This window comes from Pelophylax lessonae (assembly GCF_965119305.1).
Source record: "Pelophylax lessonae genome assembly, chromosome: 4".
In the NCBI taxonomy this organism is placed as follows: domain Eukaryota; kingdom Metazoa; phylum Chordata; class Amphibia; order Anura; family Ranidae; genus Pelophylax; species Pelophylax lessonae.
Window position 1 is genome coordinate 498739759 of NC_138771.1, and position 27157 is coordinate 498766915.

Consider the following 27157-nt stretch of genomic DNA (forward strand, 5'->3'; position numbering starts at 1 on the left):
GCAGGAAGTTGGGAAAAAAGACAGCTAGCAGAAAGGCAAAACTCACAATATGAAATTCGGTTTTTCCAAGTACGCTTATATTGGATTGTCAATATTAACTATTGTTTTTTATTTGTTATTACAATGCTGTTACAAAATGAAATTGTATGATGTGACCATAGATTTCCTTTAAACAAAGTACTCCTCTGTCATTTCCATAGCTGTTGAGGTTTGCAAAAACTCTTAATAGGCAATCCGCCCCCACCGTGCCTAAATGGCAGGACACTACAAGCATGCACCCCAACACCAAAGGATCAAACACACAATCTCTCTGTGTAGGCACAGCAGCTGAGTTCAGGGAGAGTGTGTGGTATATGTGTGCATATGTGTGGTGTTTCAATAAGCCAGCACACTGGAACAGTCAGTGTTGTGAGCTCGCTTGTAACCTCCTGAATGGAGGGGTCAATCAGTGGTGTATTTAGGTTTTGTGCTGCCCTAGGCTTGACTAAACTTGTGCACCCCCTAATTTATATATGAACCACCCCTTCCTGTAAAGGTTATGCCCCTTACTTTTTATGACCCCCCCCTGTCATCTGTGAATCACAGACCAAAAGTCTATCAGTGCCCATCAGCGTAGCCTTATCAGTTCCCATAGGTTCAGCCTCATCAGTGCCCATCTGTGCAGCCTTATCAGTGCCGCCTCATTACTGCTCATCAGTGCAGCCTCATCACTGACCACTTTATGGGGGTGCCAGACTGATTTTCCTCCTAGACTCTTCCCTCTGGCCCAATTTACCCCATAAGACTGGCACTATACTAAAAGTGTAGCGCAAGTCGGCGGGGACCCTTTTCGTGCAGGACCCAGGAGGAGGCTGTTTTTTTTTTTTTTTGTGCAGGGTGCAGCTTTTTTGCTGCCCCCCCTGCAAAGTGCCACCCTAGGCCTGGGCCTTGTTGGCCTAGGCCAAGATACAGCACTGGGGTCAATTACTTGTAGTTTTTGCAGCCAAGCTGTGTAAACATACAGGTATGGAATGACAATGAACCACTTTTTAAAAAAAAAAAAGTTGAAGAGCGGGTGGTAATGTGTTTGGGATTCTGCAGTTTGTGGGGAGATTTGTGCAAAACATCCCTAAAGGCGAACTTATCCTTTAACACTTCAGAATTTGATGTCCATGTGTCGGTGTCAGTGGCCATGTTCAGGTTGAAGCCTGAAGGCTTTGTCCGTGTATCCTGGGAGGAAATCTGGGTGGCTAATAATTGATGTCATTGGGGAAGGGAAGCTTGTAGTATCTACAAAGTTCAGTTAACATTGGTTCTGTTAGTGGGTGTCATTGATGGATAGGGTAGAGTTGGGCGATGGTCCAGGGGAGACATGGTAAAGGAAACAGTAAAATGTCCCGTTCAATGGAGACCCAGCGTTTTTGTGAGGAGTGTCTGCACCAGTCAATAACTCTAGTCTTCTGCACTGCAGTGCAATATAAGGCAGGACCTCGGAGGCCCACTCCACCTTTGATTTTAGGTTGCTGTAAGAAGGTTATCTTAAGACAAGGCGATTTTCCCTGCCAAACATATTTGATGAAAGCCACCCTTATCATCCAAAAGTATGTTTGTGGTATTTTGATGTAGAAGGTATAGTAGAGGTGGCATGATGTTCATCTTAAAAATGTTAAATCCACCAAACCAAGAGACGGATAGGGATTTCCAATTCTCCAGGTTGGCCGACAAAGAGGACAGTAGGGACTGCAAGTTTAAATTGAAGATGAGTTGGAAATTGGAAGGGATTTTAGTTCCAAATATTGAATGGCCTGTGAAGCTCAGAGAAAGGGAAAGTTACTGCTTTGGCTGGTGATGGCTCACAGCATAAGCGTGATGTTTAATGCTTTTGATTTTTGCAGATTTACTTTAAAATTGCGCAATACTCTGTAAGCACGTAATTCTGTCAGTAAAACTGGGAGTAAAGTATAAGGCCCCTTTCACACATTTGACGGATGAAAAAACGGACATCAATGTATCTCTATGTAAAAACGGATGACAACGGATGATCATCAGTTAACATCCGTTTTCATCCGCTTCCGTCAATGTCCGTTTTTTTGAACGGATGAATGCCCTATTTTTCATCCGTCAAAAAAACGGGTCGGACGAAAAACGGATGACAACGGATGAAAAACGGATGACAATGGATGAAAAACAGATAACAACTGACGAAAAACGGATGAAAAACGGATGACAATGGATGAAAAACAGATAACAACTGACGAAAAACGGATGAAAAACGTATGACAACTGATGAAAAACAGATAACAACTGACGAAAAACGGATGAAAAACGTATGACAACTGATGAAAAACGGACAAAAAACGGAAAAAAAATGGATGGAAAACTGATACATTTTGACGTGACTGAACTGATGAACTGTGTGAAAGGGGCCTTAGGGTCAGAAATGTAAAAGAGAAGGTCATCAGTGTTTGCTGCAAACTTGTAATAGTATGTGTTAGTTTCGAGGCATTTGATATTTAGATTATACTGCACATGTTGTAAGAGAGTCTCTAAGGTAGGTACGAATAGTAGAGGTGATAATAGGCACCCTTGTCTTGTGCCGTTGATGATAGAAAAGGATTTGGATCCAAAGTAGCTTACTCTGACTGTAGCAGTTAGAGAGAAGTACAGGGCAGTCTCAAGCTAACAAAACTTTTACCCCTGATCTAAGTATCTGTGTTTCCTTGGCTTGTCCTTTGGGCCCCTCACACATAGTACCTTCTACCTGTCACACCCCCTGACATTTTAGTGCCCCCTGAAGCGACAAGTGCCAAATCCAGTTCCGCTGCCTGCAGCCTGTCAAAATCTATGGCAGACTGTGGTTGGACAGGCTGGAAAGCTGCATTGAGTGTTCGCCATACTGAGGGCCCTATATGTTCAGGGATGAATGCTAGGAATACAGAAAACCCAGGTTTGCAGGTGTACAGACCTGATTACTAAGCACAGGGAGGGTGGGTCACTAATAATGGGCACAGCAGGTATGTAAACCCAGAATCCCAAGACAGAGATTATTGGCCTGCCTCATAATGGGTACCGCAGAAATCAGTGCTGGGATGGTGGGAACCCCTTATAATGGGCACAGCAGGTGTGCAGACCCAAGAACTCAGTGCAAGGATGGTGCAAACCCCTCATAATAGGCCCAGCAGGTGTGCAGACCTAGGAACTCAGCACAGGGATGGTAAGCGCCCCTCATAATGGAAACAGCAGGTGTACAGACCTGAAAAAATCAATGTACGGATGGTATGAACCCCACATAGTAGGCACAGTAGGTGTGTAGACCTAGGAAACCACTGCAGGAATGGTGGAAACCCCTCATAATGGGCACAAGAGGTGTAAAGACCTAGGAACTCAGCACAGGGATGGTGGAAACCCCTAATAATGGGCACAAGAGCTGTGAAGACTTAGGAACTCAGCACAGGGAGGGTAAGAACCCTTCATAATGGGCACAGAAGGTGTGCAGACCTGGGGAAACAATGCAGAAATGGTGGGAGCCCCTCATAATGAGCACAGCAGATGTGCAGACCTAGGAACTCCTCACAGAGATTTCACCAACAGAGTCCCTGAAAAATAGCAGAGACTGTCAGGGGACTGACTCTCCCGCATCTACCTAACATTGCAATATATTTATATTTGGGAAGTCTGACCCTGTGAATGCCAAATATTCATGTCTGACTGCAGTTTACTTTACGGATCCTATGCCATCTGTCAAATGTTTGACCACTGAGGTACTTCAGTCTGGCCATACCTATGAGGATGTGTTTTGTTCACTCAGAGAACCGTGGGCACCTGGCTTCTGGTATTTTTCAGGGAATTTGAACACAATGACCAAATTAATATTTTATTACAGAAGTGTGGTAGATGCAGGGTAGGCAGAAGAAGTGGCTGACTTGGGAACTTCAGCAGGAGGGGCAAAAAAATGGGAGAGACCTGCAACTAATGTTGCTGATGTAGTTCACAGGTTATTGAAGGAGGATGAGGTACGTGTAGCAGAATTTCTAGGCATTGTGCCAGATGTGGGTCTGCCAGGGTTACCGCTAGTAACAACAGCACATTTAAGCATATTCTCCAAGTGTGAGCACTGAGACAAGAAACAGTCCAGCATCTTTGGATCTGACTCGACTATACACTGTAATGGGAAAACTGAGAAAAATGCCTCTTGACGCTGACTTGACGCCAGCTAATGTCCCGGTCAACGCTGACTTGCTGTCCTGTTAACTCTGTACTGACTTTGACACTTCCCCGGTGACACAAAGTCTTTGCACTGCTCCCTTGAGCCCTCCTGGCTAAGGGAGCTACTTGAAATACTGGTGCAGCTCTTAACACTTCAGGGCCCACACACACACTGGCACCCTCTTTACTCTTATACTTCTCAGGGCTTAGACTCAGGCACCCCCTTTTCTAAGCTTCCTCCTGGTTAGCTGGTTCCTGGATCCCTCTGACCTTCCTGGAGTGGTCTCCTATCCTAGGCAGACCCCGGGGCAGTTTACAGTACTCACGACTCTGCTTTCCTGGAAACTCCAGCCCCAACCGCTCCGCACAGTCCTAAGCACACTGGATCCCTCTCTGCAGCTCAGCTCAACCTTCTGTCCTCTAGGCCGACAGCCCAGGACACCTTCCCTCACTGACAGGAGGAGAGACAGCCGTCACCCCCCTCCTGGGACTCTGCTTCCCGCCAAAGACGCCCTGTCATGTGCTCCCCTAAGACTTATATCCCCTCCCAGGATGCATTGCGGCATATTCTGCCCTCTCTGGGATAGATACAAGCCCTGGTGATTGGTCAGGTTTCCTCCACTGCCCAATGAGAGCCCTCATTGGATACAGGGGTGAGACTCCTCAACTCAACAGTCACACCTGAGAACACCTGAGAACACATGACAGCCTGACTGAATAATTGGACAATGCTGATAAGCAGACAAGGTCTCCCCTATAGGTTACCTAGCACCTACCTAGGAGGGTGCTACATACACTTTGGCCTTTTTGCCATGGTGGCAGTTTGGCAATTTTTGTTACTTGAGTGGAGGGGACTTTGATAAAATTTATCAGGGTAAGTGAAGACCACTTTGGACTATTGGCGCCTTAGGCTTTCCTTCCTAAAACAGATGTGTGGCTATTGGATGTTATATATATTTTTTTGTTTAAGCTAACATTTTTTGCACTGCTGGATATTTTATGGATGGATGACTCAGATACAGCATACAGGGTTAAAGCGGACCTCTCCACCCCTGCCTTCCTTTAAAAGCTACCAGCACTATAAAAAAAAAAAAAACACTGTAGCTAAACTAGTGGACACTTGCAACTTTCTGGTTATGTGTAGGCACTTTTTTCTACCTCAGATCCACCTGTTCTCTCGTGCTGTTATTTTAAAAAATAACACCATTGGTGGTTGGCTGCGCATGCTCTAGCATGATGTCATGTGTCTAAATCCACGCATCTGCTGTACAATATTACATTTATCTGCTGAAGGAAAAAAAAAAAAGCTATTCCGCAAGGTCTCATGAGTTTAATGTTGTATGGAGCACGCTTGACTTCACGCAGTTCAACTCGGCGTGTGTACTATAATAAAACTGCAAGATTTCTTAGATAAGGAACAAGTCAGCTTCGGGGTATCATTAGCTAAGTGATGGAGAAAAAATAAGGAAGAAGAGAAACAATGGAATACTAGCCAGTACCAGTTTGCAACGGTGTATTTTCTTTGGAAGAATAAATCACCTCTAACGTTGGGTGTGCTATATGTATTGATGTTGCTGCATTATGCAAAAACTATTAGAATCGTTTTTACATTTTAGAATGGGGCACTATAAGGCTGCCCAGAATTTTGGGGGTGACTCGAGATTCTCCATAATTTTAAAGGGTGACTTGACTGAAAAAAGGTTGAGAAACACTGATCTAGATAGCCATTCCCATATGGCTGGCTGGACACACTTTCTAATCTATAGAAGTAGATGTGTATAATTACACTTAACCCATCCTTCTAGTTTTCAAGTGGTTTGTATTTAAATTTATAATATAAGGAGTTAATATACACCCGGGAAGGATGTATTACTTTGAAAGTATATAAGGTGAGGAAAAACCCTATATTACTATAGGATATTGATAGTAACTTACATTAAGACTAGGTTCAGACTTATGCAGTTCCTTTGCGACCGCATTTAACCTTCCTAGCGGTATTCCCGAGTGTGACTCGGGGTAAGATTTTTGAGCCAAAAGCGGTAACCCCGAGTCACACTCGGGGTAGCGCTAGGAAGCTCGCTGGATCCTGGTGGAGGTTTCACTTACCTTTTCTCCGGGATCCAGCGATGTATGAGAGTGGTGTCCGGCGGCGGATGTTCCTCTCGATCGTCTGTCAGCCCCGGCTTCCGTCTCCGGCGACGTGACGTCCGCCGGGGGGTGGAACCGGCGGCAAATTCAAAAAGTATAAACACCAAACACACTGATACACTGTAATCCTATTGGATTACATTCCCAAAATATAATAAAGTGACCTTTATTTGCCCCCCAGTGCTTTCTCCATTGCACTTCCTGCATTATTCCCATACTTTGTATCTGGATTATTGCAGAGCGACCATGGCCTCAAGCAAGCGCGCCGCAACATCAAAAGTGATGTATGACCTGCTGGGCGATAACGACAGCGATCCCGAATCGCACGGAGAGTGGAGTGACAGCGATTCATGGGGAAGCTCATCATCCAACGCTGAAAGTGAGTTTAGTGATGATGATGTGCCGAGCGATGTGCGTACTTGGTGCGTGATCGACTGCGGTACGGAGCACGTAGCGCCCCCAAGGTTCCCGTATACCGGAATGCCTGGTCTCAAAGTTGATGTTGAGGAGGATAACCCCTTGGCGTATCTGCAGCTTTTTTTGACTGATGAGGTCATCGAAAAAATTGTTGTGGAGACCAACCGGTACCAGCAACAACAAGCCGCAGCACATCGGCGGTTTTCCAGGAGCAGGATGTGGGAACCCGTTACCAGTGCGGACATCTGGAGATTCCTGGGCCTTATTATTCTGCAGGGAGTGGTGGGGAAACCCCTGCAGAAGTTTATTGGACCACAAACAAATTATTGGCCACTCCTTTTTTTGGAACCATTATGTCGGAGTACAAATTTTCCCTTATAATGCGATATTTGCACTTTGCCAACAATGAGGATTTTGATGAAACATCTCATCCGGCTCCGAAGCTGAAAAAGATCTGGGACATTTATCAATTAATTTTGAAAAACTTCCAGCGGTCCTATGTCCCAGAAAGAGACATTTGCATTGACGAAAGTCTTATGGCATATAAAGGGAGACTTAGCTGGATCCAATATATTGCGTCCAAGCGAGCACGCTTTGGAATAAAATCCTTTATGCTGTGGGAATCCAGCTCTGGCTATATTTGGAACTCGGTCCTATATACCGGAAGAGGAACTAAGTTCAACCCAAGGTTCAGCAGCTATGGGATGGCAACTGCTTCTGTTCTGACGCTAATTGAGCCTCTGCTGGATCAGGGGTATTGTGTCACTACAGACAATTTTTATACCTCCCCAGAACTGTTTGAGTTCCTCCTACAGCATAAGACGGATGCTTATGGGACCGTCAGAGCAAACCGGCGTGACATGCCCCCCAGCTTTGCCAACAAAAAACTCAAGCCTGGAGAGTTAGTTGCCTGGCAGAAAGGCAAAATGTTGGCACTTAGATGGCGCGACAAAAAAGATGTCTGCCTGATGAGCACCATCCATAACACCGCCACTGTCATGGTCCATACAAAAGGGGGAAAAGATGTGCTGAAACCGCAACTGGCCCTGGATTACAATAACACCATGGGAGGTGTGGACAGAGCTGACCAGGCCATGACTTTCTATCCAGCAATGCGGAAACAGCAGAAGAAATACTATAAAAAAAATTTCAGACACCTCCTGGAGCAGTGTTTATGGAATGCCTTCATTCTGCTAAAAAAGAAAAGTGACCGGCCTATGATCCATGCGGACTTTGTGTGGAAAATTGCGGAGCTGATTTTTCTCAGGCACCAGACACCAACTGTAAGTCGATCCGGACGCCATGCTGCTGGTGTCGTGAACCCCGAACGACTGACCGGTCGTCATTTTATGGATCTCATTCCGCCGACGGAGAAGAAGACTGCACCCACAAGAATGTGTGTGGTGTGCTGTTCCAAGCACGACGACACCGGGCGGAAAATAAGAAAGGAAACGCGGCACTACTGTCCAGACTGTGATGTTGGACTTTGCGCTGTACCCCGTTTCAAAATTTTCCACACCCGGGAAGTTTATTGAAGCAGTATGAAGAGTAATATTGCATCCTTTTTGGGAAAAAAAAAAATATATTGCATCCTTGTTTGACAAAAAAAAATGTCAGTGTTTTTGATTACATGATTTACTATCATTTATTGAATAAAAAGTGTTATTTTTTGGAAAAAAAAAAGTGTTATTATTATATTATTACTTTATAGTTATTTATTATATTATAATTTAGGATTTTGTGTTTCAAACTTTATCATACTCGGGATGTTATAAAGAAGAACACACGGTAAAAAGAAATCATTAGTAAATAGTTGGTTTGGGCTGCTCATTCTCCAGAATTGCAAGCAAAATAATGGTACCGCTTTCAGCACCTAAAATCCGAAAGAATCATACCGCAAGGGAGGTTAAACTAAAAATTAAATTAACAGTTTATTGATACAAAAATAATTAAAACATCTCAATTACATAAGTAGTAAATACATGTAGCTGATTTATTGTATTTCAATATACTCTACATAAATAATCATAATAAATAGTTATTTTAGTCCCATATCTACCAAGTTATTCTCAGATGTGTTCTCACACAGTTCCAGGGAGTGGAAAAGTCCATAACATTTCTCAACATGTTTTGTGAACTTTAATTTACTATATCAGGAGCAGATGCAATTTACTTGACAAAGTATAAATCAAGAGGGATGTCACTAGGAAAGTCTGCCTCAGGAGCTGTGGGGGGACCCAGAACCTCAACAAATGGAAAAGAGGTAGCGCAAGAAGGTAATGGTTACATGGCCATAGGAACCAACAGTCTACCCATAGATAGTACTGGGATCTCCTGACAGATTATCCTCCAAAGAAAACAAAGAGCAAAAACCTGTGGTCAAGAAGCAGAGCCAGCTGTGCATCCCAATCCTGTGTGAGAAGTCACTAAAAGTGAAATAAAATACCAACCTTTGGGTTGTCACCAGAACAGAAATAAATGGGAAATCTTCCAATGTGGGCACTAGTTCTGGTGACCCTAGTGAAAGGGATTTCTTCTCCTATTCTGTTTTGGCTATAGGACAGGAAGTGAAGGGAAATCTCCCCAGTGGGACAGTTAGGGCAGGGCCTGCTTGCCCTGCATGAGGGGATACCTTTCACACAGAAGATCTCCATAACTTGGGTTCGGTTGGTGGCTATTGAAAACTGACCACTAGGGGTGGAGCCAGACAACGACTCCCTCGCTACTAGAGGACCTGCCACCTTACCAGGCACCACGCCTAATGACTGGTTGCTTGGTGTCTTGAACTTGTGCTTGATTTCTCTTAGCAACTACACTGCTTCTCCTGGTCTTGCTGAGTTAACCCTTTGGTAATGGTGTTACTTCAAACCCTTTTGTGCGTTACAGACCCTAGTTCTTTAGATACGCCAGAACCAACATGCACTTCTTTATATACAGTGGGTACGGAAAGTATTCAGACCCCCTTAAATTTTTCACTCTTTGTTATATTGCAGCCATTTGCTAAAATCATTTAGGTTCATTCTTCTTCCTCATGAATGTACACATAGCACCCCATACTGACAGAAAAACACAGAATTGTTGACATTGTTGCAGATTTATTAAAAAAGAAAAACTGAAATATCACATGGTCCTAAGTATTCAGACCCTTTGCTCAGTATTTAGTAGAAGCCCCCTTTTGATCTAATACAGCCAGGAGTCTTTTTGGGAAAGATGCAACAAGTCTTTCACACCTGGATTTGGGGATCCTCTGCCATTCCTCCTTGCAGATCCTCTCCAGTTCTGTCAGGTTGGATGGTAAACGTTGGTGGACAGCCATTTTTAGGTCTCTCCAGAGATGCTCAATTGGGTTTAAGTCAGGGCTCTGGCTGGGCCATTCAAGAACAGTCACGGAGTTGTTGTGAAGCCACTCCTTCGTTATTTTAGCTGTGTGCTTAGGGTCATTGTCTTGTTGGAAGGTAAACCTTCGGCCCAGTCTGAGGTCCAGAGCACTCTGGAGAAGGTTTTTGTCCAGGATATCCCTGTACTTGGCCGCATTCATCTTTCTCTCGATTGCAACCAGTCGTCCTGTCCCTGCAGCTGAAAAACACCCCCACAGCATGATGCTGCCACCACCATGCTTCACTGTTGGGACTGTATTGGACAGGTGATGAGCAGTGCCTGGTTTTCTCCACACATACCGCTTAGAATTAAGGCCAAAAAGTTCTATTTTGGTCTCATCAGACCAGAGAATCTTATTTCTCACCATCTTGGAGTCCTTCAGGTGTTTTTTTAGCAAACTCCATGCGGGCTTTCATGTGTCTTACACTGAGGAGAGGCTTCCGTCGGGCCACTCTGCCATAAAGCCCCGACTGGTGGAGGGCTGCAGTGATGGTTGACTTTCTACAACTTTCTCCCATCTCCTGACTGCATCTCTGGAGCTCAGACACAGTGATCTTTGGGTTCTTCTTTACCTCTCTCACCAAGGCTCTTCTCCCCCGATAGCTCAGTTTGGCCGGACAGCCAGCTCTAGGAAGGGTTCTGGTCATCCCAAACGTCTTCCATTTGAGGATTATGGAGGCCACTGTGCTCTTAGGAACCTTAAGTGCAGCAGAAATCTTTTTATTACCTTGGCCAGATCTGTGCCTTGCCACAATTCTGTCTCTGAGCTCTTCAGGCAGTTCCTTTGACCTCATGATTCTCATTTGCTCTGACATGCATTGTGATCTGGAAGGTCTTATATAGACAGGTGTGTGGCTTTCCTAATCAAGTCCAATCAGTATAATCAAACACAGCTGGACTCAAATGAAGGTGTAGAACCATCTCAAGGATGATCAGAAGAAATGGAAAGCACCTGAGTTAAATATATGAGTGTCACAGCAAAGGGTCTGAATACTTAGGACCATGTGATATTTCAGTTTTTCTTTTTTAATAAATCTGCAACAAGGTCAACAATTCTGTGTTTTTCTGTCAGTATGGGGTGCTATGTGTACATTCATGAGGAAGAAGAATGAACCTAAATGATTTTAGCAAATGGCTGCAATATAACAAAGAGTGAAAAATTTAAGGGGGTCTGAATACTTTCCGTACCCACTGTAACTTCAGACCAGGCTCAAAACAGTTAATGTAACTTTACCGGTGAAACTTCAACATTACAGAGTTCAATATGAACAAGTGATACAAAAACACAGGCTGGAATTAGCCAGTAAGTCAGTGCTCCACTGACATACGGACAGCAATAAACAATTAGTGGCAGTAAATGACAACTCATAGTTCAAAAATGTCATCCAAACAGGTCCATGCAGAAACAGTGTGGATATACAGGATGTGTATTAACCGCAGTCTCCGGCAGCTCCTTATATCTATGGAATTCCTCAAGAGCAGTTTTGTTCCCGCCTCCTGTCAGAGGCACATGTGTGTTTGCTTGAGATGCCGCTGGCTTTCATCTTCTACGGCGGGTCCCGGTCATAATACTTGCTGCTTCACCAGTCCATCCAGTCTGCTGTTTGCTCTGCTCTTCACACCCACCCTGTACACTGTGACTATGGAATAAATGTACATTTCTCTTACTCCTGCTGATCTTGCGCCCTTCCTTTCTGTTGCAATATGAACAAGTCCCTAACTCTAACCACAGTTGTGTGGCTGCCCCGGTATACCTCCATGAGGTGTTAGTCCATGCTGGTATTCTCCATTGCTTGGATGTTCTCCGAACACCCCAGATCCTTCAGCAGACTGCAAGGTGCAGCAGTCCCAGTACCCCGAGCAAAGAGCAGAAACAGAACCGGCCAAGAGCCCTGCACCTCAGCCTTCCCCCTTTTTATTCCACAGGTGGGCTGACTGGGACCAAAAAGTCTGGGAAACGAGCACACAAAATTTTAACCCTTTGCCCGAGCCTGGGCCAGCTACTAACTCACAGAACCAGCATTGCCATTTATAACCCTACCATACCTAATGTATAATGCAAAAAGCTTTGCCTTTAGTTTTACTTTAAAGGAAAAATTTGCTTTTTTTTTTTTTTTCAAGTTTCAACTCCCCTATGTACCAATATAGCATTAATGTACTTATTTTGCAGAAAAGAGAAATCTTTCTATTTATCCTACACAGCCTTTAAGGCAGTGTCAGTGCTCGTTGTATAAAAAAAAAAAAAAAAAAAAACATGTATAAATACATAAGGGGTCCATATAGTGAACTTGGTGTTGAGTTGTTCACTTTAAGGTCAACACAGAGGACAAGGGGCACTCTTTACAGCTAGAGGAAAACAGATTTAGGGCTCTTTCACACGGTCCGCCTCCGTAGGCGGATCCCCGTTGAGCCGGCGGATGACAGCTCCGTCTCCGCTTGCAGTGCGGAGAGGGAGGTGCCACAGCCCCCGCTGCTCTCTATGGGGGATCGGATGAGAGCGGACCGCCTGTCCGCTCTCATCCGATCCGATACGATAACTGAACGGATGGAAAAATAGGGTTTCCATCCGTCCAGATTTCACGGACAGGATCGGATGCGGATGGCAGCGGGTGTCAGCGGAGGTGTCTCCGCAGACATCCGCTGCCCCATAGAGCTGCATGGAGGATCCCCCTAAAAAACTGACAGGCGGATCTGATCGGACCGCCCGTGTGAAAGAGCCCTTAGTCTCCAAATACGGAAAGCTTTCTTCACCGTAAGGCCTGGATTCTTTCCAGGGTATACTTAATATACAGTAAATGGGTACTAAAATTTGTTTTTAGGTAAAGTTGATCCAGGGAATATCCGATTGCCTCTCGGGGGATCAGGAAGGAATTTTTTTCCCCTGCTGTAGCAAATTGGATCATGATTTGCTGGGTTTTTTCACCTTCCTCTGGATCAACTGCGGGTATAGGATTGTGTATATGGCCTCTTGCACACGATACTCCTGTTTGAGCATCTCGCGGCTTGAAAAAGCTTAGTACAGCTTTTTGAGCTAAAATACAGCCCATTAATTGTAATGTGCGTAAACAAGCTCTGTGCATTCTTAAGTAAGAACAAAATAGAAAAATCTGCATTTTTGGTCAGTAATTTAAGCCTCAATGTACGCAAATACTCGCAAATACTCATGAATACTCGCAAATACATACAAAAAAAAAGGTCTGGAAAAAGTAGATGCTCAAACAGGAGTATTGTGTGCAAGATGCCAAAAGGAGATGCTCAAACAGGAGAATCGTGTGCAAGAGGCCTATGGGATTGTATGGTTGGGTTTTCAATATTGTTTTTTTTTTTTTTTCTTTTTGTTGGTTGAACCAGATGGACTTGTGTCTTTTTTCAACCTGACTAACTATGTAGCTATGTAACTATGTTCTCAATTACTTCCTGGACAGACCTTGGGATGTGAAAACTGTTAAGACACAGGAAGGACTTAACCATGAGGTTTAATGTGGAGAAGTGTAAGGTTTTGCACTTGGAGACTAAAAACATAAAAGCACAATACACTTTAGGGGGAGAACCTTTGGGGAAATCAAAAATGGAGAAAGATCTGGGAGTCTTGGTAGAGGATAGACTAAGCAATAGCATGCAATGTCAAGCCGCAGCTGCCAAAGACGGCAGAATATTAGCATGCATAAAGAAAGGGAAAAAACTATAATCCTACCACTTTATAAAACTCTGGTCTGACCGCATCTGGAGTATTCTGTCCATTTCTCATCGCCAGTCCTCAGGAGGGATGTGTTGGAGCTGGAGAGAGTCCAGAGAAGGGCAACTAAACTAATTAGGGGATTGGAGGACCTTAATTACGAAGAGCATCTGCAATTGCTTGATTTATTCTCCCTGGAAAAGAGACGCCTGAGAGGGGACATGATAGCAATTTATAAATACCTCAATGGTGATCTCAGCATAGAAAAAAAGCTATTCAGTCGAAAGGATTGCATGAGGACTCAAGGGCATACAATGCGATTAGAGGAGAAGCGTTTTAATCTCAGGCAATGCAGGGGGTTCTTTACTGTTAGGGCTACAGGATTGTGGAATTATCTACCACAAGAGGTGGTTTCTATGGGAAGTATGGTTGCTTTTAAAAGACTCTTGGACGTACATCTCAATGATCAGAACATTCAGGGGTATGACAGATGATTACGGCCACACACACCTACACAGGTTGAACTGGATGGACTATTGTCTTTATTCAACCTCAACTACTATGTAACCAGCTGTCCTCATTAGCACACACCCTGCAGCTTCCCATTCCAGGAGATGGCTCCCACCCACCTCCTCAGGCACAATGTATTTCCAATGCAATCAAACAATGATCACCATTCTCACTAGATACAAAGGCATCATTTTTTTTCTACCTTACTTTCCTCTTGCATAGAACATTCTTTTGGCAGTGTGTGCAGGAGCTGAGCAATCACATAACAGACTAGGTGGATCAGAGCTGTAGAATTGAAAACAGGAGAAATGTGTTCTGGGTTCTGTGAACCTCAACATACACTATACAATCTGATTGTACAATCGCATTTAAATCTACCATCAAGTATGTAGTACTAGGGCCTGCCTGATTTGATACAGAGTGATTGGATAGATGGTGTGTCCTCCTAATATTTTGTTTCGGTAAATCTAAAAGGAGATCGTACAGAGATTGTACAATCAGTTTGTATAGTGTATGGCCACCTTTATATACCTAAAATGAACTAGTTTCGCTTTTGGCAACATTAATTGTTAACAGCACACCAAACACATAGGCAAACACATAGCTTGCATCCTAAAAAATCAAGTGACAAACGCACCAAAATGCACAGTAAAAAAATGTGCAACCCACATCACACCAAAATGTGCCATTAGCTACTTTTCCATGTGTAGCGCAGCCCATTGAAATCAATGGCCAGCCCTGTGTGTGTCACAGGAAAAAAATTGCTAAAAACTGTGTGCTCCCACTATACTAGGTGTGAATGAGGCCTGAAACTAATGGGCCATACACACTATAAGGTTTTCTGAAGACTTTTTCCTTTAGACTTACCAAAACCATATAATATGAGGTCAAACCTAAACACTTTCAATTTGTATGCAGTCTGACAGGCCCTTGCACTACATAGAAAAGGTAAATCTGAAGGAAAAGGTCTTCAGAAAATCTTACAGTGTGTATGGCCCTTTAAAGTGGTTTGTTTTCACCAGAACAATAGGGCTCCATTCACATCTGTGCTTTTCCAAGCATATGCCAAACAGCACAGAAAATGCACCGCAAAAGCACCAAAAAGCACAGTAAAAAGAGTTTCTTTGGGGCGATTGTTGCGCGTAGGTCAGCCCATTCAAGTGAATAGATTGCCATATGTGTGATGAGCAAAAACGCTCCAAAATGCCCCAAGAAAAAACAACGCACGCAGGAATATGAGTTCCTGCTATGCGGAGATGTGAACGGGGCCGGACAGCTGAATGTCCCCATCCACTGTCTCCCGTCCCATGTACTTGTATTAAGCTGGCCATACTCTATGCAATTTGGTTTTACAATCTCTGTACAATTTCCTTTAAGATTTACCTGAACTGTGGAATAGGACAACCCACCTGAACAATCTATTCAATTTGTATCAAATCAGACAGGCCCTTAAACTACATAGCTGATGTAGATCTTAAGGAGATTGTACATTTATATTACAAAGAAAATGGGTGGAAGGTGGTATAGTAATGAGAGAGATGTGGTCAAGAGTGGTGAACACACCCTATTAGGGCCTTTTCTGTGATGCATGGCAGTGAATTCAAAACTTCCTGGATGTCACATGATCTACATGAAGTGATGGAAGCAAAAAAAAATTTCAAACACATGATATTTCAAAACTTCCGTGAATGAGGTAAGTGAGAGATAAGCACATTGGGATGGCTGGGCCAGAAATAACAACATAAACACTTCTATCTGTTATGGAAAGTGAAATTCTGCCAGAAAAGGTGAACTTAGCCTTTAAGGTGACTGGTTTTTAGGAGTCAATCCAGATGGCAGAAGTGTCCTTTATACATTGTTCTAGGTCAGTGATGGCAAACCTTGGCACCCCAGATGTTTTGGAACTACATTTCCCATGATGCTCTACTACACTGCAGAGTGTATGAGAATCATGGGAAATGTAGTTCCAAAACATCTGGGGTGCCAAGGTTCGCCATCACTGTTCTAGGTAAGTGAACTTTGCAGTATATTTTGATAAACTTCTGCCATTGGTACATGGATAATAAGCAATTCGAAATGATGGTGGTCCTTATTGTTTAGGCTTCATTACTACCTGAAGTGGCTACCCCATGGATCTCTATGGTTCCGTAGTCAGACATTGGGTGACAGGTATTTTTTAATAATACCCTGAAGGATCTGGCTGATTAAGGCGAGTGGCTGGGAATCTTATGGAAGTAACATTGTGATGTATAGACTGGAGGTGTGTTGTTGTATTGTAATATAATGCTAACAAATGCCTGTAAAATTTTAGATTCACCATCCTTTATATGTCCTCTCAGCGACTTTTGGTTCTTGAAATCTGATCATCTTTCCATCCAAGACTCAGCCTTGAAATCAGCCTTGTTTTTTAGATATGTTTAAGATTTATCTCTGAATAAAATAGAAGTTTAACCACTTGGCGACTATGCACTGTACATTTACATCGGCAAAGTGGCAGTCCCAGGCAGAATCACGTTAATAAACGTCATCTTCCTGGGAGGAGCTAGGGGGCGAGCGCGCGCCGCCGCCGGCACGCTCCCGCCCCCGATCATCAGAGGGGAAGCTGGCGCAAGTGTCAGGCGGCTCCGATTGGTCATTAAGGGGGAAAATCCTCTGGTCTGAAAGTGGTTAAAAAAATATTTCTAACTTATGTGTACTTGAAAAGTAAATATTTTTCCCTTGTGTATTCCTTTTTAAAAAGTATTTGGAATGTTGGTAGTTCCTGATATGAGTTGACCAATAGAATTTCAAATACTTTGTTTGAGATTTAAGTTAATCTCATAGAAAGTTACAAGGATAAAAGAATTTTGGCAGAATCAAAAGATATTTTTCTGTATTTGCAGAAATTATACTTATTGTGAAAAAAAGGAAAACAATGCAACCCCACATCTACGGATTGGTAAACTGCAATATACAGTGGGTACGGAAAGTATTCAGACCCCCTTAAATTTTTCACTCTTTGTTATATTGCAGCCATTTGCTAAAATCATTTAAGTTCATTCTTCTTCCTCATGAATGTACACATAGCACCCCATACTGACAGAAAAACACAGAATTGTTGACATTGTTGCAGATTTATTAAAAAAGTAAAACTGAAATATCACATGGTCCTAAGTATTCAGACCCTTTGCTCAGTATTTAGTAGAAGCCCCCTTTTGATCTAATACAGCCAGGAGTCTTTTTGGGAAAGATGCAACAAGTCTTTCACACCTGGATTTGGGGATCCTCTGCCATTCCTCCTTGCAGATCCTCTCCAGTTCTGTCAGGTTGGATGGTAAACGTTGGTGGACAGCCATTTTTAGGTCTCTCCAGAGATGCTCAATTGGGTTTAAGTCAGGGCTCTGGCTGGGCCATTCAAGAACAGTCACGGAGTTGTTGTGAAGCCACTCCTTCGTTATTTTAGCTGTGTGCTTAGGGTCATTGTCTTGTTGGAAGGTAAACCTTCGGCCCAGTCTGAGGTCCAGAGCACTCTGGAGAAGGTTTTTGTCCAGGATATCCCTGTACTTGGCCGCATTCATCTTTCCCTTGATTGCAACCAGTCGTCCTGTCCCTGCAGCTGAAAAACACCCCCACAGCATGATGCTGCCACCACCATGCTTCACTGTTGGGACTGTATTGGACAGGTGATGAGCAGTGCCTGGTTTTCTCCACACATACCGCTTAGAATTAAGGCCAAAAAGTTCTATTTTGGTCTCATCAGACCAGAGAATCTTATTTCTCACCATCTTGGAGTCCTTCAGGTGTTTTTTAGCAAACTCCATGCAGGCTTTCGTGTGTCTTACACTGAGGAGAGGCTTCCGTCGGGCCACTCTGCCATAATGCCCTGACTGGTGGAGGGCTGCAGTGATGGTTGACTTTCTACAACTTTCTCCCATCTCCTGACTGCATCTCTGGAGCTCAGCCACAGTGATCTTTGGGTTCTTCTTTACCTCTCTCACCAAGGCTCTTCTCCCCCGATAGCTCAGTTTGGCCGGACGGCCAGCTCTAGGAAGGGTTCTGGTTGTCCCAAACGTCTTCCATTTGAGGATTATGGAGGCCACTGTGCTCTTAGGAACCTTAAGTGCAGCAGAAATCTTTTTGTAACCTTGGCCAGATCTGTGCCTTGCCACAATTCTGTCTCTGAGCTCTTCAGGCAGTTCCTTTGACCTCATGATTCTCATTTGCTCTGACATGCATTGTGATCTGGAAGGTCTTATATAGACAGGTGTGTGGCTTTCCTAATCAAGTCCAATCAGTATAATCAAACACAGCTGGACTCAAATGAAGGTGTAGAACCATCTCAAGGATGATCAGAAGAAATGGAAAGCACCTGAGTTAAATATATGAGTGTCACAGCAAAGGGTCTGAATACTTAGGACCATGTGATATTTCAGTTTTTCTTTTTTAATAAATCTGCAACAATGTCAACAATTCTGTGTTTTTCTGTCAGTGTGGGGTGCTATGTGTACATTCATGAGGAAGAAGAATGAACCTAAATGATTTTAGCAAATGGCTGCAATATAACAAAGAGTGAAAAATTTAAGGGGGTCTGAATACTTTCCGTACCCACTGTAGTACATTTTTGTTCTTCAGTTTAGATATCCTTTAAGGCCCCTTTAACACAGGCAGTCCGATCGAGTCCGCCTGTCCTTTTTTCCAGACGGATCAGATCTGACACTGCATTCCCCTCTATGAATCAGCGGATGTCAACAGACTTGTGTCCGTTTACACCCACCTACTTCCAATCCGATTTAATCCGGCAAAACCAAATGGAAGGGGATCCAAGGGCAGTTGGTTGTAAAGGAACAGCCCATAGAGCAGAGCGGGCTGTGTCTGCTGTGCATAAGCTGAGCAGCCACGGACCTGTCATCCACCCGCTCTGCTCAGCTCAGCACGGGATCAGTGGACAGGTCCCCTGCTGATAAAAATGGATCCTGCATGTGTGAAAGGGGCCAAAAAGCAATTCCCTGGACTTCTTTGTTAAAGCGAACTTTCTATGGCAAGAGGAAGACCCTCACTTTTTGGCTAGCCCCCTGCCCCTCCAACACAAAAATCTGATTTGTAAACATATCAGTCGCCCCAAAAAAATAATAAAAAAAAAAAAAAAAAGTTTTGGTCCTGATCTCCAATGCTTTCAGGGGCCACAGGTGATTTATCCATGCTTCTGGTAGAGCTGGGGGCTGGAGGTCCCAAAAGAATTCATTTCACAATGGCTGGAGTACATTCTTCAGGGATTTCAAGCTCCTAGCTGTGCTTGGAGACACAATGACATCACACTTCGCCTCCCAGAAACGTCAGATGCCAGGACTGAGGTATTATTTAAAGGAAGCTCTGTTGTACTTGGTACAGCGAGTGCCATTCAGTGCCTATGTGAATGAGTTATTATTCGCTTCAAGCAGGTTTTGCATTCCTGTACACTTAATGCAGGTCAAAAGGAGGTCAACTGCAGGTAAATGTACTGGTTAACGAATATTAAGCCTACGCTTACACTTCTCCACTGTGCTGCTCTAACACAAATGTTACGCCAATGCATGTTACATGCATTAATGCTCCATTCATTTTGAATGGCACCTGAAACACACTAAGAAAATGCAGTTTCAAACTTTCAACACACTACATTACAGTGCATTCAAATGCTGGGTAATAATTGAACAGTATAACAGAATGCTAAGGTTCTGATATACTGTCCTATCAGAAAGTTCTGATTGTATCCAAGTGACAGCACACCAAATGTGGTGTGACAGTGGATCAAAGAGGTGTAGGTAGATATAAACCCTGAGGCTCCATTCACACCTAGGCGATTTGAATCGCTGGTGATTCTGCCCTCAATTCCCAATCGCGGCAAAACGCAGGACGCATTTCGGATGCACCCCAATCACGGCGCGATTTTGCCATGCTTGTCACGGCAAAATTGCACTGCAATTGCGGCATATTGTAACACGTGACACTGTCGCGCAAAAGAAGCTCCTGCTCCTTGGTGAGCCACAAGCTTTGCACATTACGATTTTGCCACGATTGTAGCATGATTTTGCTCTGACAATCACAGCAAAATCGCACTGCGATTGGGGTGCCATTAAGAAATAATGGCATCGCAAACACGTCCTGTGTTTTGTCGGGATTTGGAAATGTGGGCAAAATCAGGGCGATGTCGCCTAGGTGTGAATGGAGCCTAACTGGATGCCATTTAGTTTGCTAAAGCATGGTGTGTCATAAGCAATTGCCTTTTCCTAATGAAACCTTTTTTAGTCCTTTATCGATATTGACAGGGAAATCCTCCTTGCTGAGCCATTGTATTCTAACTATGGGGAGACTTCCCCGCTTTCAAAATACACTGATCAGCATTGCAGGCTATAGCCTGCAGCGCTGATCAAGCAAAGACAATCCGATAGGGTAGTTGATCGGTATATCGACTTCTGTACAACCACGGGGGCCATACATGGGTGTAAATTAGGCCAGTCCCTGCTGAACTAGCCGAATTTCTATCAATGTATGGCCAGTTTTAGGGAAGCCGATTGCCTCCTGCCTCTTTCTGTAACTTCCTGTCTACATGCACTTACTCTAGCATCAGCAGCTTATCCTTGCTCTTTGCTCTGCTTCCTAAAAGTGACAACAGTGGGCTGTGCCAGTGCAATGTGTGTAGTCAGGGCCCATATTCATTTCCTTTGTGAGAGGGTGACAACACCAAAGAGCATTTGGTAGACAGTTGTCACACCATAAAAGGAAATGCCTGAACCAGGACCTTCATGGCAGGATCACTAAGTATTATTTTAATAAAGACAAAATATTTAAAAAGACTGAAACAAATGTTGAAATTTCATTAACACATTCAAATCCATGGGCTATGTTAATGGTTGGGTTTAGATCTAATAAATAAATAAAAAAAAGAGAAAAAGCTACAAAAATCCTCACTTTCACTATCAAATTGTAACTTGCCTGAAAAAGCCACAGGTATAGAAAATGCAAACTTACTGCGATTTACCGGGTTCCCATCTGGGTAGGTTGCCAGTTGCAGGTAAACTGTCCACAGTCCCAAGAGGAGGATGGAAAACAGCAGCAGCAGCCAAAAATGCTTCTGTAGCATCCTTACTGGGAGCGGGCGCACCCACACGGTGGGCGCCCGCTTGCCTTGCGCCCGTCTGTACAGCATGGTGTTCCTTTTTTGGCCCACCACCGCCTCAAAGCAGAGGTCATCTCCTGCGTCCTGCCATGACCAGTGCGGATCTCAAACAGCTCTCTCTGGAATGTTTGCGACAGGTAATGCTGCGGGGAAAGTGGCCGTGTCACCATAGGCAGGTGTCCTGTTACCTTGCAGAAAAGGCGGAGGGCGCTCGGTGAAAAGAGTGTCAGTTTTCAAGATGCTTTGTTGAGAGGTTATGAAATGCTGGGTAATTTTGGATGCAAGTATAGGCTGAAAGGTAAAAAGGGAAAGACAGCTTTGTGCTCTGCTGCACTGACTGTTTCTTCCTGGTGTCACCTGTACACCTCTACCTGTGAGACTCAGCCCTTGTTTACAGTGCCCATCCCCTGTCACCCTCGTCTTGCTGTCACTCTCCTGTCCTTTTCTCCTCCTTCTCCCATCGTCTTCACGCCTTTTCAGCCCCCTGGGGCTCAGGCACTTTGCTCTTAGGGAGGGGTGACTCTCCTGTAGTTGTGGCCCCTCCCTGACTCTTTCCGTCAGTCTCCTGCTTAATGACACTGCTGTAACAGGCTTTGTAAGTCATTCATACCTGGGAATGGCTGACAGCTAAGATACCTGGAGGGGAGGTCAAACACAAGCACATGGAGTCACTTGCGCCTCGGCGTTGGCTATTTGGGTCTGCCACCTGCCACAAATTGTCACAGTTAGTTTTCAACAATTAAATTAAAACTACAAACTCTGCTTTTTTTTAATCAATTAGCCACTGGAGAATAAGGCTGCATTCACACCTAAGCATAGTGTCTGAGCGTTTCCCTGGCATTTTTTTTTGTGTGCATTTTTATGCGCAATTTTGGCTTGTTTTTCTGTGCGATTTGCGTGTGTTTTTATACAGCGGGTTTTTTTTTACTTTTGCCATTTTTTTAGCCAATAGAGAAAACTATCATCTGTTGATAGTTTTTTTTTTTTTTTTTAGTTTTTTTTTGTAAGGGTAAAGGGTTAGAGTTAAGGTTAGGTTAGGGTTAAGGTTAGGATTAGGGGATGGGGTTAGGATTAGGAGTTAGGGTTATTTGGTATTCATTTAATTATTTTTGTTAGGGTTAGGGTGTTAATACTACTACTACTTCTACTACTAATAATAATATTAATAATAAATGAATAAATAAATATACAAATAAACATAAAAATAAATATATAAATAAATGAATAGTATGTAATAATAAATAATTAATTAACCCCTAATCCTTAAAAAAAAAAGCCACAATACAATATTATTAAATAACTTAACACCCTAACCCAAAATAAATATATAAATTATTATAATTCATTTATTAATATTGTTGTTATTATTATTACTATTAATTACTAATTACTATTAAAATTGCGTGTTTCCATACATTTTGTTGGGAATTAAAATGTGCCAAAATGTGCAAATCTGCTAAATTCAGGTGACTTGAAGAGGAGATGTGAACCAACTCCATAGAGAATAATTGATTTTTTTCTCCTCCAGCATTTTTGAGCTTCAAGCTACAAACAAAACGCTGAGGTGTGAATGGGGTTTAATTTATTATTTTCAACAGTAAGCTAAAATACTTACCTTGGAATATGTTTACAGCCACAACCTCCTGCTTTCTCTGCAACACTTCTTTAAACTTCCAATCGGGAAGCATGGACTCGTCTACAGTCATCTACAGTCACTTTGTCCCTTCCTCAGGAGGAGTACATGTCCCATCATTCCTAGCACCATTACACATGCATGCCCCATCATTGATAAATCCCCTCAGACTACCTATGCTAGCGCCATCAAGTATGCATGCCCTGTGTCTGAAAAATCCTCTCAGGATACCTATGCTAGCGCCATCACGCATGCAATCCTTGTCACAGACAAATCCTCTTAGGCTACCTATGATAGCGTCATCATGCATGCCCTATGACTGACAAATCCTCGCAGGCTACCTATGCTAGCGCCATCATAAATACATGTCCTGTCATTGACAAATCCTCTCAGGCTACTTATGCTAGCGCCATCAAGTATGCATCCACTGTGATTGGCAAATCCTCTCAGGCTACTTAAGCTAGCGCCATCACGCATGCATGCCCTTTGACTGACAAATCCTCTCAGGCTACCTATGCTAGCGCCATCACGCATGCATGCCCTTTGACTGACAAATCCCCTCAGGCTACCTATTCTAGTGCCATCACGCATGCATGTGCTGTCACTGACAAATCCTCTCAGGCTACCTATTCTAGCGCCATCACGCATGCATGCCCTTTGATTGACAAATCCTCTCAGGCTACCTATGCTAGCGCCATCACGCATGCATGCCCTTTGACTGACAAATACTCTCAGGCTACCTGTGATAGCGCCATCACGCATGCAATCCTTGTCACAGACAAATCCTCTTAGGCTACCTATGCTAGTGCCACCATGCATGCATGTGCTGTCACTGACAAATCCTCTTAGGCTACCTATGATATGCATGCATGCCCTATGACTGACAAATCCTCGCAGGCCACCTATGCTAGCGCCATCATAAATTCATGTCCTGTCATTGACAAATCCTCTCAGGCTACTTATGCTAGTGCCATCAAGTATGCATCCACTGTGATTGACAAATCCTCTCAGGCTACTTAAGCTAGCACCATCAAGCATGCATGCCCTGTGACTGACAAATCCTCTCAGACTACCTATGCTAGTGGCATCATGCATGCAATACTTGTCACTGACAAATCCTCTCAGGCTATCTATGCTAGCGGCATCATGCGTGCAATCCTTGTCACTGACAAATCCTCTCAGGCTACCTGTGATAGCAGCATCATGCATGCATGCCATGTGACTGACAAATCCTCTCAGGCTACCTATGCTAGCGCCATCACGCATGCATGCCCTTTGACTGACAAATACTCTCAGGCTACCTGTGATAGCGCCATCACGCATGCAATCCTTGTCACAGACAAATCCTCTTAGGCTACCTATGCTAGTGCCACCATGCATGCATGTGCTGTCACTGACAAATCCTCTTAGGCTACCTATGATATGCATGCATGCCCTATGACTGACAAATCCTCGCAGGCCACCTATGCTAGCGCCATCATAAATTCATGTCCTGTCATTGACAAATCCTCTCAGGCTACTTATGCTAGCGCCATCAAGTATGCATCCACTGTGATTGACAAATCCTCTCAGGCTACTTAAGCTAGCACCATCAAGCATGCATGCCCTGTGACTGACAAATCCTCTCAGACTACCTATGCTAGTGGCATCATGCATGCAATACTTGTCACTGACAAATCCTCTCAGGCTATCTATGCTAGCGGCATCATGCGTGCAATCCTTGTCACTGACAAATCCTCTCAGGCTACCTGTGATAGCAGCATCATGCATGCATGCCATGTGACTGACAAATCCTCTCAGGTTACCTATGCTAACGCCATCACGCATGCATGCCCTTTGACTGACAAATCCTCTCAGGCTAAGTATGCTAGCGCCATCACGCATGCATGTGCTGTCACTGACAAATCCTCTCAGGCTACCTATGCTATCGCCATCAAGTATGCATGCCCTGTGACTGACAAATCCTCTCAAGCTACCTATGATGATAGCAGCATCATGCATGCATGCCCTGTAACTGACAGAACTTCTTAGGCCACCTATGCTAGCGCCATCACGCATGCAATCCTTGTCAATGACAAATCCTCTTATTCTACCTGTGATAGCGGCATCATGCATGCATGCATGCCCTGTGACTGACAAATCCTCCCAGGCTACCTATTCTAGTGCCATCACGCATGCCTGTGCTGTCACTGACAAATCCTCTCAGGCTACCTATGCTAGCGCCAGCATGCATATATGCCCTGTCATTGACAAATCCTCTCAGACTGCCTGTACATGCCAGCACAGGCACCATTATCACTTAGAGCTGTAGTCCTCTTTCTTCCATGAGTGTGAATAAAAGGGTGACTACAGTGGGACTTGATAGATCCTGCAAGGCAATATTGCCATCCGAATCGCTGGTATTCACTTTGATGTGAACACTGCCAATTTGCTGATTACAATGCATTGCACTGTTTACATTTTTTGCTATAACTTTATTGAAATTACATTTTTTATGCACCTTTATGCACTGAAGTGTGTTGCGATGCGGTCCAGTGTGTCGCAACAGGCTGAGGTGAACTATGGTAAAAAAAGTAGTGGATGTCCTACCTTATGTAGCACACATGACCGCAACCGTGAACTGAACACATTGGATACAAGGCAAATTTTGGAAAAGAGGAGGTGTCTAGCCCCCCCCTTTTCTTATGGGATGGCGGAAGGGGTTAATTAACCTAATTAATAATACGTTTTATTGATAATAGGGAAAGGTTTTTAATATAGATATTCTGAGGCAAAAGGTTACTTGACCTTTTGACTCCTAAGACAAGTCAGCACCTTTTCCCGCTTCAAATTCCCGGTTCTTTTAGTAGCTAGGTAGTTTTAGCCAGGTATCTGGGTAGTTTAGACTTACCTCTATTTTTAAATACGAATGGGAGTCCTTCCCGCTCTTTTTTCCCACTCCAAAAGCCCGCTCGAGTCAGCTTTTGGGGCTACTTAAGCAGCTACCCAAGGCTGAAGGGCTCAATCTTTTTGAAAATCCTCTGATCCCAGTTTTCCCCTCCCTCCCTTTGTTTGTCGTGGCCAAATTATTATGTGGTAAGGTCACCTCCATATTGTTGAGGGGGACGATCTAATTTTCTGTATTTTATGGATAAAAAATTTTGATATGTTTATTTATTGTTGCTTAAACCAGCAATAAACGGCCGTGGCCTTATTTTGCCAACCCAAGTGTCTGATGTGCCTGTTTTGTTTATTTATTTATAGTAATATGATAATGGTAAGTGCCGGTTCACATTTGTGCGATGCGGGAACGCTGCGAATATGCAGCGTGATCACGCATCGCATCCGCACCTCTGGCAGTTCACACTGCCATATGCGATACGCAGGGGGTGTCAATTAAAACTTAACGACACCCCCAGTTGCGATCGCATATCGCAGTGCGATCTGCAAGTTCGCACAGAATCGGATCACACTAGTGTGAACCACTATGCGATCCGATTCTGCTGTGGATAAAAAAAAGCCTCATGTGCGAGTTTAGTGCGGATGCGGTGCGAATTCAGCCATACAAAGCGTATGGCTGAAATTTGTACCGCACATGAGATCGCATGTAATTTAGGAGCAGTGCGTTCCGAATTACATGCAATCTCCGTGATCGCACAAATGTGAACCGGGGCTAATAGTGTTTAGAGTATAGCATTCCTTCCTGCTATTCCATTACCTTGTCTATGTGGTCAGCTATGTTGGACAAAGCTGCCCAGTGCAGCACAATGCATTCTGGTGTTTATATACCATAACGGTGACATGGACATCAATAAAAAACTGATAGAATTTTTAAACCTGCTCTACTAATGCCTCATACACACGATCACATAATCGTACGAAAAAAATTGTCCGATTATCTGATCGTGCATTCGAGGCATTACTATCTTTTTGACATGAGGAGAAATTTACCCTCAGACAGCAATAAATCTGACAGAGTTTCTAACACATAGGGTCCTTTCACACGGAGCGGACCGTTTTTTGATCCGCTCCGGCACTTTTTTTTTTTATGGACACGGATGACACTTGTGTCATCCGGTTAGTATGTCCGTTTATC

The 27157-nt window shown here is 43.8% G+C and overlaps 1 protein-coding gene across 1 annotated transcript in view; it reads right to left on the reverse strand.

The window, feature by feature from the left end:
* Positions 1 to 21883, reverse strand: part of B4GALNT3 (beta-1,4-N-acetyl-galactosaminyltransferase 3) — a 143423-nt gene extending 121540 nt beyond the window's left edge. Inside the window, exon 1 of the mRNA XM_082255454.1 lies at positions 21302 to 21883. Coding sequence (XP_082111580.1) covers positions 21302 to 21479 — 178 coding nt within the window. The 5' untranslated portion in view covers positions 21480 to 21883. The remainder of the gene's footprint in view (positions 1 to 21301) is intronic.
* Between the last annotated feature and the right edge of the window lie 5274 nt (positions 21884 to 27157).